We start from the raw sequence: 15,196 nt of genomic DNA, 5'->3' as shown, positions 1-15,196 counted from the left end.
TGACTAGGGGTGATTGGGGATTGCTGTTATCTGTCACCTAACTGATTGAAGTTCGAGTTGAGAAAATCACATCTACATCTAATCACTCATGGTTTCTAAATCAACTGAGTGGGTTGGGCAAGTGAATGTGAATTGGGTTGGTAGATTAAACAAATATTTTACCAAAAATGAAAAAAACAAGTCCTATTTTATGAGAATATTAATTTTTTGACTAAACATTGAGAAGTCCGGTTTAGTTTTCCTGAAAAATCTGAAGTGTTGCTTTTAAGTTTTATTTATTTTTTATTTATTGAACAAATAAATAATATTTATATATCATTATATATGAAGAGTATCTAATTCCATGCGATCCAATTAGGTTTTGTCGATTGGCATTTGTATATTTGCTACCCACATCTGTTTGTCCGATGAACTAAAATTGTTCATTTGAGATCAAGTTGAGCTTGATTGGACAGGTTGGCAGGTTAGCTAGATGTTTGCCAAACCTTAGTAATGACATGAAAAAAGTAGTTGATTATTGTTGTTTGATGAGGCAAACAGAAATAAGCCTCAAGTTCCTTTTAACCAAAAACCCAACGAAAGAAGCCTAAGAAGTGCAAAATAAGGGCCCAGGATGAAGAGCAATAAAAAGAGTCCCAAAATAGCTACTATTTGGGTAGCATTCAAATGGTATTAGAGCTTACTGGTTTGATAATCAGATTGAAAGCAATACACAATTATGATTCTAAGCTGTTAAAAAGTTGCAAAACAAGTGAAAAACTAGGAAATCAAGAATATTTGTTTACTTGCAACCTGTTTGACCTTAAAAGTGCCCAACCCGCAGCTTTACCACATTGACAGGTCGTGTCATTGCATCTCATCTCCAACAAAATTTTCGTCCATTTCTTTCCACCATGACAATAAAGATCCCAGTACCTTACTTCAACCAACTACTGATTATACTTAACAATTTCACAATTCGACATCATTAATTAGAATCATACTATTATTTTCCCATCAATTTTATCATTTATTTGTTTTCTCCTAGCTGCCATTAGAAACATTTCAATGAGTAAAAGTAGTTTCATTCCAAAACCCTCTATATAAAAAAATGAATTTCGAAAACTGTGTTTTTCAGCCCAGATCTGCCCAGGGAGGGGAGGGGGGGGGGGAATTTTACTACGATGCTTCTGAGGAGCTGATATTCAATATCCTTTCTGCAAGTAATAAATCATCAGGAGTCGTAACCTGCAGATCATAAAAGACTTTGCATATTAGTTCATAAATGAAAAGTAAAACACGGTCATGTATTGAGCTTCAAGACAATGAGAAAAAAATGAATTGAGTCTAAATTGCATGTATGAAACCACAAGGTAACAGTTCTGTATTGAATTATTAGTTCACCTTTCCCCTCAAGATCATAGAGCAAATTTCACTACCTTGATGTTGGTGTAAGATCCTTCAGTTATGTATACGGGATGTTTGAGGTGCTCCACAATAGATACATCATCAGTGACTTCAAGGCCTTCCCTGCAGATACACTTGAATATCAATCTTTTTATTACAAATAAATTATTAGAAATTTGATAAACTTTAGAACAAGTATCATAATTAGATGGCAATTCTCAGCCCATTGCTTGAGTGCACTAGGAAGGTCTTGACAATATCTTCACAGTAAAAAGCAATATTTACAATAGTATACACTTATGATTCACATATTCTTGCTGTTAATGTTTTTCATTACAATATATAATGCCTAGAAAGACATGTAGGACATTTCATGTCCACGCTTGACATTGAATTTTTAGGTTCCTGTAGACTGCCTAGAAAAACATGGACAACATATTCATCCCAATCACATGTAATAAAAATTCAATATCAAGCTTGAACATGCACATTGGGGTTTGGCCCAATGGTCTAGTAGCCACACCATAGGATGTGGTGACGAGGAGATCAGGGATTCGAGTTGATGGAGTAGCAACGAACCCTTTTAGTTGTAATCTAATTATACTAATGCTATCTTTGTAGGAAAAAAAAAAACCTTGGACATGATTCAATCTTTGTTTACTCATCCATTCAAAGAAGGAAGAAACACGCCAGGTATGTGTTAGAATATACTAGCCCATGAAATCCAAAAACTACTGCACATTTGTAAAAAAAATAACCGGAATGGTCAAGTGCAATTTCAAATAGAATAACAGAGAGCTGTACAACAACAGAATTATAAACAACCTATTAACAAGTTCAAAACCCTTCTTGAGCAACTCCAGCTTAATGACCTGGGGGAAACAAAGAGAGGAAAACAATGCAGTTATGTCAATCACTAATTCAAAACTAGATTTGTGGTAATAAGAATCAAGTGAATTCCAAGTGTTTTCAACAGTAAACCTGTGGGGTTTGCATTTCCCAAAGTGTTTTCCTGTCCAGAGTTTTTACTACATAGGATTCACTATTTGCCTGCACAGAAGTTTGGAAATAAATTTCATAATTCATTACATAGATAAAAAGGTCAAAGTCATTCAATTGAAATGGTTTACAATACATATTATGAAAACTATTTCAAAGGGAAACTATGAGACAGTAGATTATCAGAATAATTTCTTCTATTTCCCATGTGTAGACAATGCAACAAGTCTATCGCGGAAAATGTTGCATATACAATGAAGTTGCTGTCCACTGATTATGCAAGAGTTGCATTGATCAGTAAAAAATATAGTAACAGGTATCTAATATATTAATGAATATAAGTCCACATACAAACTTTCAGTTTTTTGTTAGCGTCATAACAACTCCCTTTCTGCCATTTAACAATAAGAAGCTCAGTTCACTCATTTTTAAGCAAAGCAATATCTAATCAAATAGAAAATATACCAAATCACAAAACTAGAAACAAATGATTGTGAAAATTAGTGGCTAGATGAGGATGCTGAGACAAGGTGAAGGCTCTAGTGAGAAGTTCAAAAGCACAATAACTGGTGCCGCATTCCTTGTTCACTCACATCAGGTGAAGATCACTGTAGCAGTTGATGAAAAGAAGAGAGCAATTCGGTAAAGATGGTTGGTCATAGTGATACAAGATTGAGATGACAGCCATAAAATACATGAGTTGTAGTCATATAAAATGATGGCATTTGATATTAGCACAGATAGCTGAATAGCAAAATATAACAGGAAAGTTTGAGGTGATATCTAACTACAAGGTGTTGGTTGGAACTTCTGGTATGACTTGTTTATTTGTGTGGTCAGCCATTCATTGGGAAGATTCAGACAGTCAATAACCAAAGAAGAGAGGAAAATTTTCCCCAGTTGGTGTGGTATGCATAAGAAAGCAAGGAAGGAAATCAAAGAATAGCCTTTGTAGAAGTTGTAGGTTGGCTCAGGAGGCTTGATCTATATTGTTGCCCTTGTTTGAGATGGCGGGTTTTCACAACATCAGTTGCTGCTCCTTTTCTTCACTAGTACGGTGCACTTGGGGAGAGAGTAATTGGCAATCTTTTGAAGTAGTAAAGGAACCAACTTACGCAACAAAAACATATTTTTTGAGTCCTAGTAGGGTGACTGGGAAGGTTAACCCAACCCCTGATACATTTTTGAATTCTGCATACAATGTAGATTTTTTCCTGTATAGTGGCTTATAGTTTTATTTCTCAATATCAGCCATATACATTTGCAATCCCTGGCACGACTTTAACATATAGAAGTCCAGCTTCAACTATTACATATAGAAATAACTGACATTATTACCTCTTTTATTGTAGCTTTTGCAGGAACACCAAGTACTGCTGCTCCATTCAGCCAACCATCCTTAAGAACCTGACCCAAAATAGCAAATCTGATTCTTGAGGATACATTTCTGAACTGTCAAGGAAAATTGTCTGAAAGAAATAAAGAGTAAAACTAAAGCTATTCAGGATAATTTAAGTTACACTTCAAATATTTGGAATCATATGCCATGTCGGAAACAGGATTTCAATATCGGTAGGGCCAAAAGGCGAATAATTTTTTTCATCATATACATAAACAGACATATATATACAATATGATACATAAATTATATATATACACATTAAACAAAAATTCAAACACCATGGAAACAATCTCTAATAAGATTAAAAAGCTTTTTTAGGACAAAATAAGAAAAGAATGCAAAAGAATGAGATATATATTTTTTAAAAGTATTTTGACAAATAGTATATTTCACAAAAGTAGGGGGGCCATGGCCCCTCGTAGTCTTTTCCTAGTTCCATCCCTGCATGAAACACAGCAACCAACCCCAAGGGGTTGGCCTAGTGGTGTGCTCCCTTTAGGTCTTAGGTTCAACTCCCATTAGGAGCAATCCGCTCCTTGGGGCCACGTCCGCAGGCTTTGCCCGAGATTTGCCCGATCCACGTGGAGGGGACGCTTTGTGTAGGTCCCAAGATTAGTTGAGGTGCGCGTAAGCTGGCCTGGACACCAGATCATCAAAAAAAAAAAAAAAAACCACAACAACCCATTAATTAACATGTTCCTCCAATAACTACAACAAAAATACTATAGAATGAATATAAAAACTTTTCTAGTTATGTCAAGCAAGTAAATCCAAATTAAATTGCACTCACTACATGGAATCTCCGTCAACTAAAATTTAATCTCCATACATGGTTACAAGTAAGCAAAGATGCAATAGATTTGATGCTTCCTACTCTAGTGAGATCTTAACATCTAAATGCCAGCAATTATCAGCAATGTAATTAAATATAGCGTTTTGAGTTTTTGAAATCACTTTGTTTCTTTTCATTTTGTGCTTATATTAGTGTGAAAGTCATGTCAAAAAAATCGTAAGGATGGCCAATAATGACAAAATATTCTCCAAACACATTCATCCACAAAGTAAACCAGACAATCATATCCAGTGCACTCAGAAAATCAAAAAGAAGAAAAAGCATTTCAGATCCCTTATCTTTCTTAACAGAACTTCAATTAATTATGTAGTAAAAATACAAGAACAGAAAATAAAGCTAAAGGAACAAACAAAAGCACTATAATATGAGAAAACATTATGAGGAGAGAAACATGATCTAAATTTTGAAACTGATAGCCGCTGTTTGTTGAGGATTCAGCGTCCTTTATAGTCTCTTGGCACATAACAAATCAGCAGAAATATGCAATGCTTCATGCATAAAGTGGGAACATCTCAGAAATCCAATAGAACTTTTTGGCCCGGTATTATAAGCCTAGGCTGAAACTGAAGAGCTCAGAGTTATGAGTGAACAACAGTCAAATACCTAACAAAGTTAACTTCATAAAACATGAATTCCCTGCCAAAGTGGCAGATCTAATAAAAACACAACAAAATAACGTAAGAAAATTGAATTTTTTTTATGTTAAGTCAGCAGAATTGTGCTGCGTGTTGGTGCAACAAACTTGAATTAGTTGTTATGACACTAAGGACTAACTATATACACCACATATACAGATGCCAAATATAAAGATAAGCAACCTTTTCTATCTATCTCTTACAAAAAGAAAAACTACAGCTACCATAATGTCTAGAAACTTTGCTTTTCAAATAAATAATTTCTGAGAACAACTTCATTCAAAGCACTAGATGTGTAGAACAAAGTTCCCGACAGCAAACCTTTTTGACATCTCCAGTGGTCACCAGAGGTCTAGCAGAATCATGGATGCAGACAAGTTCAGACTTTACATCAACTGCCTGTAAACAAAACAGTATGTATCAGTTAAAAAGTTTGCCAATAGAAAAATGCCTTTGTTTAATAAATATTTGGAAAGAATGTCCTCATTTCTTCCTTTTAATTAGTCAATAAAATTAATTTTGTTGTTGATAAAAAAAATAAAAAATAAAAATGGAAAGAATGACAAACTAATTCAAACGAATCCCACAGGTTACAACCCAATACATTCACAAGCATTTAGACATTGTACACGATCAATTTACTACAGGCAAGAAACAAACTTCTGAAAACCATTCTGGCTTGCTAGAAGTATTAGACTGTGGCTATCCTTGTGGATGCATGCCAAACACAAATCAAATAGGAATGTCTCAGAAGAGTTGCTTCAAGTATGGGATGATACCTGTTAAAACCTATCACCTACTTCACCCACTAAACCTAACCCACTACACCACTACCACCTCACCTACTCCACTAAACCTAACCCACTACACCACTACCACCTCCACTTCACCTACCACCTCCACTTTACCTACTCCATCTACCACCTACTACCACCTACTCTTCTATATATAGGAATCATTGTAGCATTCAATAATTCAACAATTACAACAAATCAATATCAATCAATAATACATAAATTGTTACATGGTATCAGAGCAAGGTTAAGAAATTAGTATTTTTCGCTTCACCGGCGGGCGGCAACCTTGCCTTGGCCGCCCGCCGGACCTCAACCTATGCCGCTTATTTTCTACACATACCTTCCCATCATTGCCCAAATCCACCTGTCTCTTTATCTGTAACCAGTCGAACCCGCTTGATGGGGCCATAAGCCTCAAACTCCCTTTTGATTTTGCTCTCCGATGTTTCATAATTAAGCCTAGCAACAAAGAGTGTCTTGTATGGGTCTCCAGAAATATTTGGGTCGTTAGTTGGATCATATTTCTCAAGCTCTTCTGCAGCCTTTTTTGAACCCTCCTCCAGCCGTAATGTGTGGATTCTAGCCCTTCTTTGTGCAGGAGTTTCACCCTTCTGGACAGGTGGTTCACATTCAGGATCACCTTTCTCAGCAAAATTAGTCACAAAATGCGCCATTCCTGTATACTGTGGGCATTTTCTCTTTTAAGGGGCCTTGTCTCAATTGATCGTCTGATTGTGCCTCCATCATGGCAGCCGTAGGCCACTGCATATAGACAGCATCCTGAGATGTCTGATTCAATCCCGTGGCACAGAAAGGGTTCCCGATGGGGGTCCTGTAACTAAGGGAAGCTTGGGTTCTCAGCATCTAACCCAACTGAGGAAGAACGTTATCATACTGCACAAATGGAGGTTGAATCCGGCGCCGCCCTTCATCCAGAAGTTTCGTGGCAAGACCATCATCGTCAAATCCGGTGCCGCCGCCATGAAATCCTCGTCCTCCGTCATCTCCGACCTCGTCCTCCTCTCCTGCGTCGGCATCCGCCTCGTCTTCGTCCACAGCGATGGCCCCGAGATCAACCAATGGCTGTTGACGGCAAAGTCTCCCTGTTCCTCGTCGGCCATGGAAATCATCTCCATGTTCCTCGTCGGCACAGTCAACAAACACCTCGTCTCCCTCTCCTATCACACACATGATACCTGAATGGAGAAGATAACCAATCTCTCTCTTGGGTTCCATCACTTGACCGATTTCTCTCTCTTTTCAAACTCATTTTATTTTTCTTCTTTTATTTCTTTATTTTTTCTTTTCATCCCTTTTCCATCATCAACCCGCAGATACACACACACACTCATGTTCCCCACTCAATTTTTTTTACTCCATCTTTTGAAAAGCAACTCGTGGGCTTGTTCCCACCATACTATTATACTATATTCTATTATTATTATTATTATTATTAAAAAAAAAAAAAAAAAAAAAACATTGCAGTTTTTCACAAAACCGTGGGTCACAAAACCTTATTTTCATTATTCTTTCTTTGCACAAAAAAAAAAAAAAAAAAAAAGAAGAAGAAGAAGAAGAAGAGAAGACGAACTGCACACCAAACTCATTTTATTCATGTCGGGGCTCACCCCGATCACCATTTTACACCAAAAAAAAAAAAAAAAAAAAAACACAAACAACACAACCACACCCACAGTGGGATTTTTCTTCTTTACTCAGCCGCAGGTCTCTTCTTTTTGCCTCCGTCCTGAGCAGCCCTTGCCGGTGTTGCCTCCGTGTTTCCCACTCCACTGGGCACGATCACTACTCCCTGCTCCTCCACTGCAGCATATGGCGTCCCTCCAAATCGGAACATCACGGTGGCCTTCCGCTTCAGCTCCTTGTTTTCTGCCCTTAGCACGCTTATCTCTGCTCGCGCATCCTTATACATGCGTTGGAGCAGAGCCAGCTGGGAGTTTAACTGTTGCACCTCATTTGTCCTGCTCTGCAGCCGGTGCGACAAATTTGTGACCGAAGTCATGGTTTCCACGCATGACTTCAGAGTATACTGATTGGCCTCAATATCAGTTTGCACCGCCATTGTTTGCTCCACCGACCGCATCGGAAAGTTCAACGGAGCAAACACAGAGGTGTTTGGTTGAGGTTCACTGGCCACCGCACCAGTTATTTCTCTTGTGGACTCATTCAGTTCTGGAAAGAGCGTAAGTAGCCCACGGGAAGAGGAGGCCATGTTTTGGGTAGCTGGACGGGAAGAAGAGGCCATGTTGCTGAGTGTTTCAGAGACGGGTTGGTTACAGAGTATTACAGAGTTTCTCTCTCAGGCAAGGAAGATTTTTTCAGAAGATTTTAGCAGGTTTTCTGCCTCAGCCTCCGCATTGATTTATATAGAACATGACGAAGAGGCCGACACGCGCACTGTCGATCACGTGCATCACCGCGTGTCTGGCGCGCCTTTTGATGGCTCGTCTTTTTATGGATTGGGCACGCCTTTTGATGGCACGCCTTTTGATAGATTGGGCACACCTTTTGAGGGTGCGACTTTATAAGGGTCCGACAAGACTCTGTAAACTGTCCCGACATTGATTCCGGTTAGCTCCTTTATGGGTCCGACAAGACTCTGTAAACTGTCCCGACATTAATTCCGGTTAGCTCCTTTATGGGTCCGACAAGACTCTGTAAACTGTCCCGACATTAATTCCGATTAGCTCCTTCATGGGTCCGACAAGACTCTGTAAACTGTCCCGACATAGATTCCGGTTAGTTTCTACAAGGGTCCGACAAGACTCTGTAAACTGTCCCGACATTGATTCCGGTTAGTTTCTACAAGGGTCCAACAAGACTCCGTAAACTGTCACAACAACTGTCACAGCATTGTCTGCTACAACGGTCCGACATGACCCCATAAACTGTCTTCTACATCGGTCTGACACCGCCATCCAGTGTCCTCTACACCGTTATGACACCACCATACAGTGTCCTCTACAACGTTATGACACCCCCATACAGTGTCCTCTACAACGGTCTGACACGACCATACAGTGTCTCCTATCCTCTTTTATTTTTTATGTATTTTCTTGTTTTGTTACTCTCTCCAAACTCAAGTTTGTTAGTTCCTATCCCCCTTGAGTTTGGAGAGAGTAACAAAACAAGAAAATACATAAAAAATAAAAGAGGATAGGAGACACTGTATGGTCGTGTCAGACCGTTGTAGAGGACACTGTATGGGGGTGTCATAACGTTGTAGAGGACACTGTATGGAACTATTTAAAAACATTAATGTATAGAACTATTTAAAAACATGAATAATAGCAACAAACCGTGACTAAACATTACCTATCAATATCATTTAAAATGTTTTAGATGAATCCTTTTGTCACGTTGAAAGGTCGTTAGGGTTGGTTAAATACTTAATTGTCAAAATAAACTTCAATGTAGAGACAGAAGATGGTTTACTTTTCACAGTAGTTAAGAAAATTTTTAAGACTGCAAAGAATTTAATATCCTCATAAACACAATGGCACACGTAAGATTGTAATTATCTCTTCTGTCATGTCAGCTGTGCTAGGTTGTTCATTTGCAACTATCACCAATTAAATCGTCATAATGTGCTTTCTTATTATTTCTAACATCTTAATAATTTTTCTTACACTTGATTTTTGCATAGTATTGACAGAAACTGAGTCAAATCAGCAACAGAGTTCATATGGGATATGCTGCGACCACAACTGTGGCGAACAAACCCACTTTAAAAAACCTTCACTGCTCTACTAAGCATCAGGTTTGAATTTTACAGCACATGGCATCAATGAAAGCTTGCATTGTAATAGCATGAGAAGGAATGAAAGATAAGAACTCCATTGACAAATTTCATTAAAAAATAAATGTTTCTGAATTTATTTCTCAAGCAAACAACAATGCATCCCCTGTAGCAGTTTCAAGCTATGAAGCACGGACCCTTCAAAATTAGTGCCATTGCAGTGTCCGACACGGGGACATGCCGGGGACACAAGGACATGCCGGGGACACGTACGGGACACCCCAGATGGCGTGTCCCTTTAATTTAATGATTTTTTTGTAGGGGACACGGCAGGGACACACATGTCCATATGGGGACACGGCATGGGACACGGCAGGGCTTTTTTTTTTTTTTTTTAATAATCTTTTGCTTCTCTTATTTAGTACTTTTGTGAAAAATATTGTTGGATGTTGAATGTTTTCCCCTTCTCGTCTTAGTTCTTATTATCATTTATTATGACTTTTTTGTGAATTTTTTGTGTATGGATGATCTATTAATTTGTTTAAATGTAATGGTTATGTTTATTCAATTAATGTTACTATGTTAGTGTTTGTTAATTTTAATTTAGAAAAAATGTAATATGAATCTACATAACACATAAAAATATATAAAATAAATAAAATAAAATTCGCCGTGTCCCCCGCCGTGTCCGTGTCCCCATTTTTTAGAAATTGCCGTGTCCCGTGTCCGTATTGGTATCCGTGTCCGTGCTTCATAGGTTTCAAGTATAATTTCAGCAACCAAGTTAATATAAGGAAAGATCCTGACACTACACAGGTATACTTATGAAACAAAAGAGCACAACTAAGATATCCTTACACACTTCAAAAACCACAATCAACTTTTCTTTATTTTCATTATTTTTTTCTTCTTTGACAGATGCAATCAATTATGATTTTTAAGCAACTATGCTAACAAAAATAGCACTGTAATAAATAAAAAATATTGCACGAAAAACAGAGAACACGTATCATAGCAAATAATAATAATATATGCACCTGAAGACCACTGTATACAGAATCTTGTCTCTCCTTTCCAGGCAATGTGAACTTCAGGTCTACATGGATATTCTCTTTTATGTCTGAGAACAGGACAAACCACTTAGTTTGAATATCTCTTATAACACTACAAGAAAGTAAAACATAGACAGCACAGTCAAACACAATCAGAAGGCGATGCACCACATGTATGTATATTGCTTGACCCATAATGAAGAGTCTACACACCTTCAAAAATGTCTTTGTAAGAAGGATCACAAACTACGATGATTTCCTTTACTTCAATCATGTGCGAGAAAGTGTAGAAACTGCAGGACATGACATACCATATAAGTAGGTATACAAAATAAATTCATTTTAGGCAATTCATACCAATGTGGTTTAATGTACCCAAACACTACTCATAAATCCTCTGCCTTTGAACTCAATGGGCAACGATTTGAACCCAAAAAATAAAAATTTTGAATTGTGTTTGGGTGATTGCTTCTCCATCTATAAGAAGGGGTTGCAAGTGAGGAAGGATGTTGGAGAGCTTGATATGGGGCCCTTTGCCTAACATAACAGCTTAAGCTTTTGGAACAATTGGTGATTTAACAAGTTCTATGTATCACATTGTAAGATTCAAGGATGCTACTAACATATGATATGATATATAAATCATTTAAGAGGGACATCCAAGTGATAGGAAACTCTTCTATATTAAATCAAAATCCAATTAGTGGGGATAAGAATTTCCAGAGTTAAATTGAGTTGTTGTAAGTTACCTATACAAAGCAATTGGTTGGCCAAGAAGCGGAAGATACTGCTTTGGCATGTTTGCCTATTCGCACAAACATAACAAAACCGTCATCTGGCAGATGAAAATTCAAGAACTGAAGAAAATGAAGAATTCAAGAATACTTATTGACAAATATACATGTCTTTGCAAATATATAAGCATCTTGGCAAACATTGTTTTGCATATAATTATCAACAAATATATAAGCACAAAATACAAACCATGACTACATTCTCCTTAAAAGCAAGTAAAAAAAAAAAATTAGTGAAGCTAATAAAAACAACTGTACTCATGCATGCAGCACAGACATCCCAGAAAGTCAAAACTGCATCAATACCCCTTGTTTTGCAAGATATTATCAAAAAAAAAAAAAAGTGAAAGGAAAGAGGATTCAACTTCTATTACAATGCAGAAGCTTATGAAGTTAGGTATTGAAGAATCCCTATGTTGGCTGCTTGTGATGGCTTGATAAGTCTGAGCAAGTTCACTTTCCACTACATTTATATAAAAGTTCTACACAGGTATCATGCTCAAAGATTCAATGCTCAACAGAATAGATAACCCTTGGTGGAGCAAACAATCAAATATGCCTTGTCTGACAAAATCAAAATATTGACCAGATATTGAATTACTGACTACTGTCACACAATATTCAACTCTAGTCCAACTAATTTGAAGTTTGGGAAATTCCACCATGTCATGGGTTGCATATCAAAGCTCAAACTTGTAGCCGGATATTGCAATACTTAACTTCATAGCAAAATTTTAATGGAAAATTCCTCCATAGTTGATAAACCCAAAATCTTTCGAGTGCCCTGTATGGCATTCTCCAATCTGTTGCCTGCTACATGGCACATCTTATGCTAGATGTGAACTGCAAAATTGGGTACTGACTTGGAAACACAGTCATGCACATGTAAGCAAATGATGGAAGTTTATGGTATTTTGTTTGCATGTAAGGATGAATATACATATATATATATATATATATATAGAGAGAGAGAGAGAGAGAGAGAGAGAGAGAGAGAGATTTAGGTTAAAAAAATAAAGTGGAGAAGACTTGGGAGGAAGTGGTAACTCACAAGGGAATTAATTTAAATTTTGCAGTCACTGATTAATTCATTCAATCCACAAATGGGTATTTTCTTCGAAAATAGCAATAATGTCTGTACAAAAATGCTACCAAAAGTTGTGAAGTCACTTGAATTTTATTTTTGTACTGAAAAGTATCAATCTAGGTAGATAACAAGAAAACAATAAAATTTCCTGGCCATTTAGCAAACCCATCTTCTCCTGACAGATTTACTTATAGGTTATAAGGTGATATTTCAAATTGCCATGAATAGTAAATGAGGACAAGCTGTTTAGGCCATCTCTAGCCCTTAGTCAAAATTTTACTCAAATTTCAATAAAAAATTGAGTAAAAGCTTCATTTGATATGAACCACCCCAATGGACAAAGGCATAATTAAGCATAAATTTGAGTAAAAGGTTTTTATTCCAGAGTCAGATTGGCGAGACAACTTCTTCAATGCTTCAACTTACATTCCGAGGAAGACTTTCCCAGCAATGGAAGCAAAGATTGCGAGGTACTTTGATAGCATCAAAAAAGGTAGGTACCTTCTAGTTCAGCTTTGTCATCTAGCTCAGGCAGTTCAAAATGAAGAAGAGGTTCCAACAATGAGAAGACTCCCAGGAAGGGGGGGTTGTTTGGGAAGAGAATAAAATAGCCAAAAAAACCCACTAAAAAAGCTAAAAGAAAAAATATATATATATATAAAAAAAGTTAAAGATTCCTTCCATTCCCTTTATTTTTTTGCACTTTTTTCCGTAGAAAACCAAAAAATCATTTCCTTGTGTTTGGTAGTTTTAGAATTATGATTTGAGAATAGAGTTATATTTTGAGTTTGTGTGTTTTGAAATTATGATTTGAGTGTGAAAAATTTGCTTGGTTATGAGTTTTGAAAAGAGTTTGAATTGAGTGATGTGACATATGATATTGAAAAGTGGATGTTTTGAAACGTGTTTTGAAAAGTGAGTGTGTAATTAATTTTCTAAAGCTATAACCAAACAACACACTCAAACTAAGGGATATAATTAAATTTCAAAAACTCTACCAAACAGATCAATTTTTTTCACCTCATATTTTAGCAAAAAAGTATAAAAAAGCCACTTCCCAAACCAACCCTAAAAGCTTCACTAATGGCATAGTAAAATAGAGAGCCACAAAACAGCCTTGAAAAGTTTGAGTAAACATTTGAGCCTCTCTTGATTTGAGTAAAACTCAATTTAGTATATAAGTTTGGGGCAAGGAGTGGAGTGTGTTTTGAGTGATTTTTACTCAAATTTAAAATTGATAAAGGTTTGAGTCAAGGATTGGAGGTACCCTTAGAAAGCATAAACTTTGCTATTTACAACAAGTAGAACTAAGTAACTGCTCAAAATCAATAAATCAAATTCAATGAAAAAACATCCAATAATTCAATTTCTTAAGAAGCCATTCAAACAAACCACAATTAAAAACAATGTGTATATATGAAATCCACACCAATATATATATATATATAGAGAGAGAGAGAGAGAGAGAGAAGAGACTTACGCCCATCCTTTTGCCCTTTCCACCAGCTAAAAGGATGACAGAGACACTTTTCTCTTTAACAATTTCAGAACTCTGTCCAAAAAAATTAAAAAAATAAATAAAAAATCAAGTTGGGTGTTGATGATAAATGAACCAAGAACCACATGAACACATATACATCACCTCTAGGTCCACAGACTTGGCAGAGCAAGTGATCTTGGACTTGGAAAATCTTGACTTGTTGGTGGGACTTCCAGAAACTCGTGAATTGGGTAAGTGAAGAAGATGGGAGTGTTTGGAATTCAAGAAATGTGAGAGTGAGGGAATATATTTTGAGGGAATCTTGAAATTACTTCCCAACAATACTGGAAAAGAAGCAGCAGAAGAAGAGAGAGCGAGACTGAATTGAAGAATTGTCATCTCTCTCTCTTCCCCACAAAGATTTCCGATGCCTCGCTCTCTGCATATCTATCCATACGGAAGAATTTATAGTTTAATTTTAAAATTTATTTTTTTTTATAAATCTTAAATTCTAAAATAAAAATAAATAAATTTTAAGAATTAAACCTTAAAATAAAATAAAAAATTTATTCCTAAACAGTAAAATAAAAAAAATTAAGAATTAAAATAAAAAAGTAATCATTTTATATAGTTAATTATTATTTATTATTATAAATTATTATTATATATATTTAATATTAATTTCAATTTTATGAAATAGAATTTATATTATATATATATATATATATATTAAGTGTGATTGTGTAGGAGTCATGTGTGTGTCTGTCAGAGAGTGAGAGCGAGAGAGTTTGTGTTTGTGAGTGCGTGTGCTTGGTGCATTATTGAAATAACGGTTTTTAACTACGTTTTTTTTATAATATAGTTTAATTAAGAAAGTGTAGTTAGAAATTTTTTAAAAAAAAAAAATTATTTTACTTAAAAGTGTGGTTTGAAATCACATTTTATGATTAACTT

The 15,196-nt window shown here is 36.2% G+C and overlaps 1 protein-coding gene across 2 annotated transcripts; it reads right to left on the bottom strand.

Annotated features, from left to right (window-relative positions):
* Nucleotides 1-760: 760 nt before the first annotated feature.
* On the bottom strand, nt 761-14,969 carry LOC114323769 (2-C-methyl-D-erythritol 4-phosphate cytidylyltransferase, chloroplastic). 2 transcript variants are annotated; one of them, XR_014361041.1, is made up of 12 exons: nt 14,405-14,934; nt 14,243-14,314; nt 11,631-11,686; nt 11,095-11,174; nt 10,867-10,949; nt 5,597-5,674; nt 3,724-3,792; nt 2,368-2,436; nt 2,212-2,258; nt 2,021-2,120; nt 1,419-1,509; nt 761-1,227 (listed from the first exon to the last, which is right to left on the bottom strand). XR_014361041.1 is itself a non-coding variant. In XM_028271439.2 (11 exons), exons 1-11 carry the CDS (start codon nt 14,639-14,641, stop codon nt 1,159-1,161), a joined length of 951 nt encoding a protein of 316 aa, XP_028127240.2. In that variant the 5' UTR covers nt 14,642-14,969; the 3' UTR covers nt 761-1,158. The 2 variants fall into 2 exon arrangements, 1 of the variants encoding a protein (XP_028127240.2); XM_028271439.2 differs by lacking the exon at nt 2,021-2,120 and having other exon boundaries at nt 14,405-14,969.
* Nucleotides 14,970-15,196: the final 227 nt, after the last annotated feature.

This window comes from Camellia sinensis, chromosome 2, assembly GCF_055761805.1.
Source record: "Camellia sinensis isolate YWXY chromosome 2, ASM5576180v1, whole genome shotgun sequence".
NCBI lineage: Eukaryota > Viridiplantae > Streptophyta > Magnoliopsida > Ericales > Theaceae > Camellia > Camellia sinensis.
The sequence above is the reverse complement of the archived record's forward strand: the minus strand, read 5'-3'. Positions and strand labels throughout refer to the sequence as shown.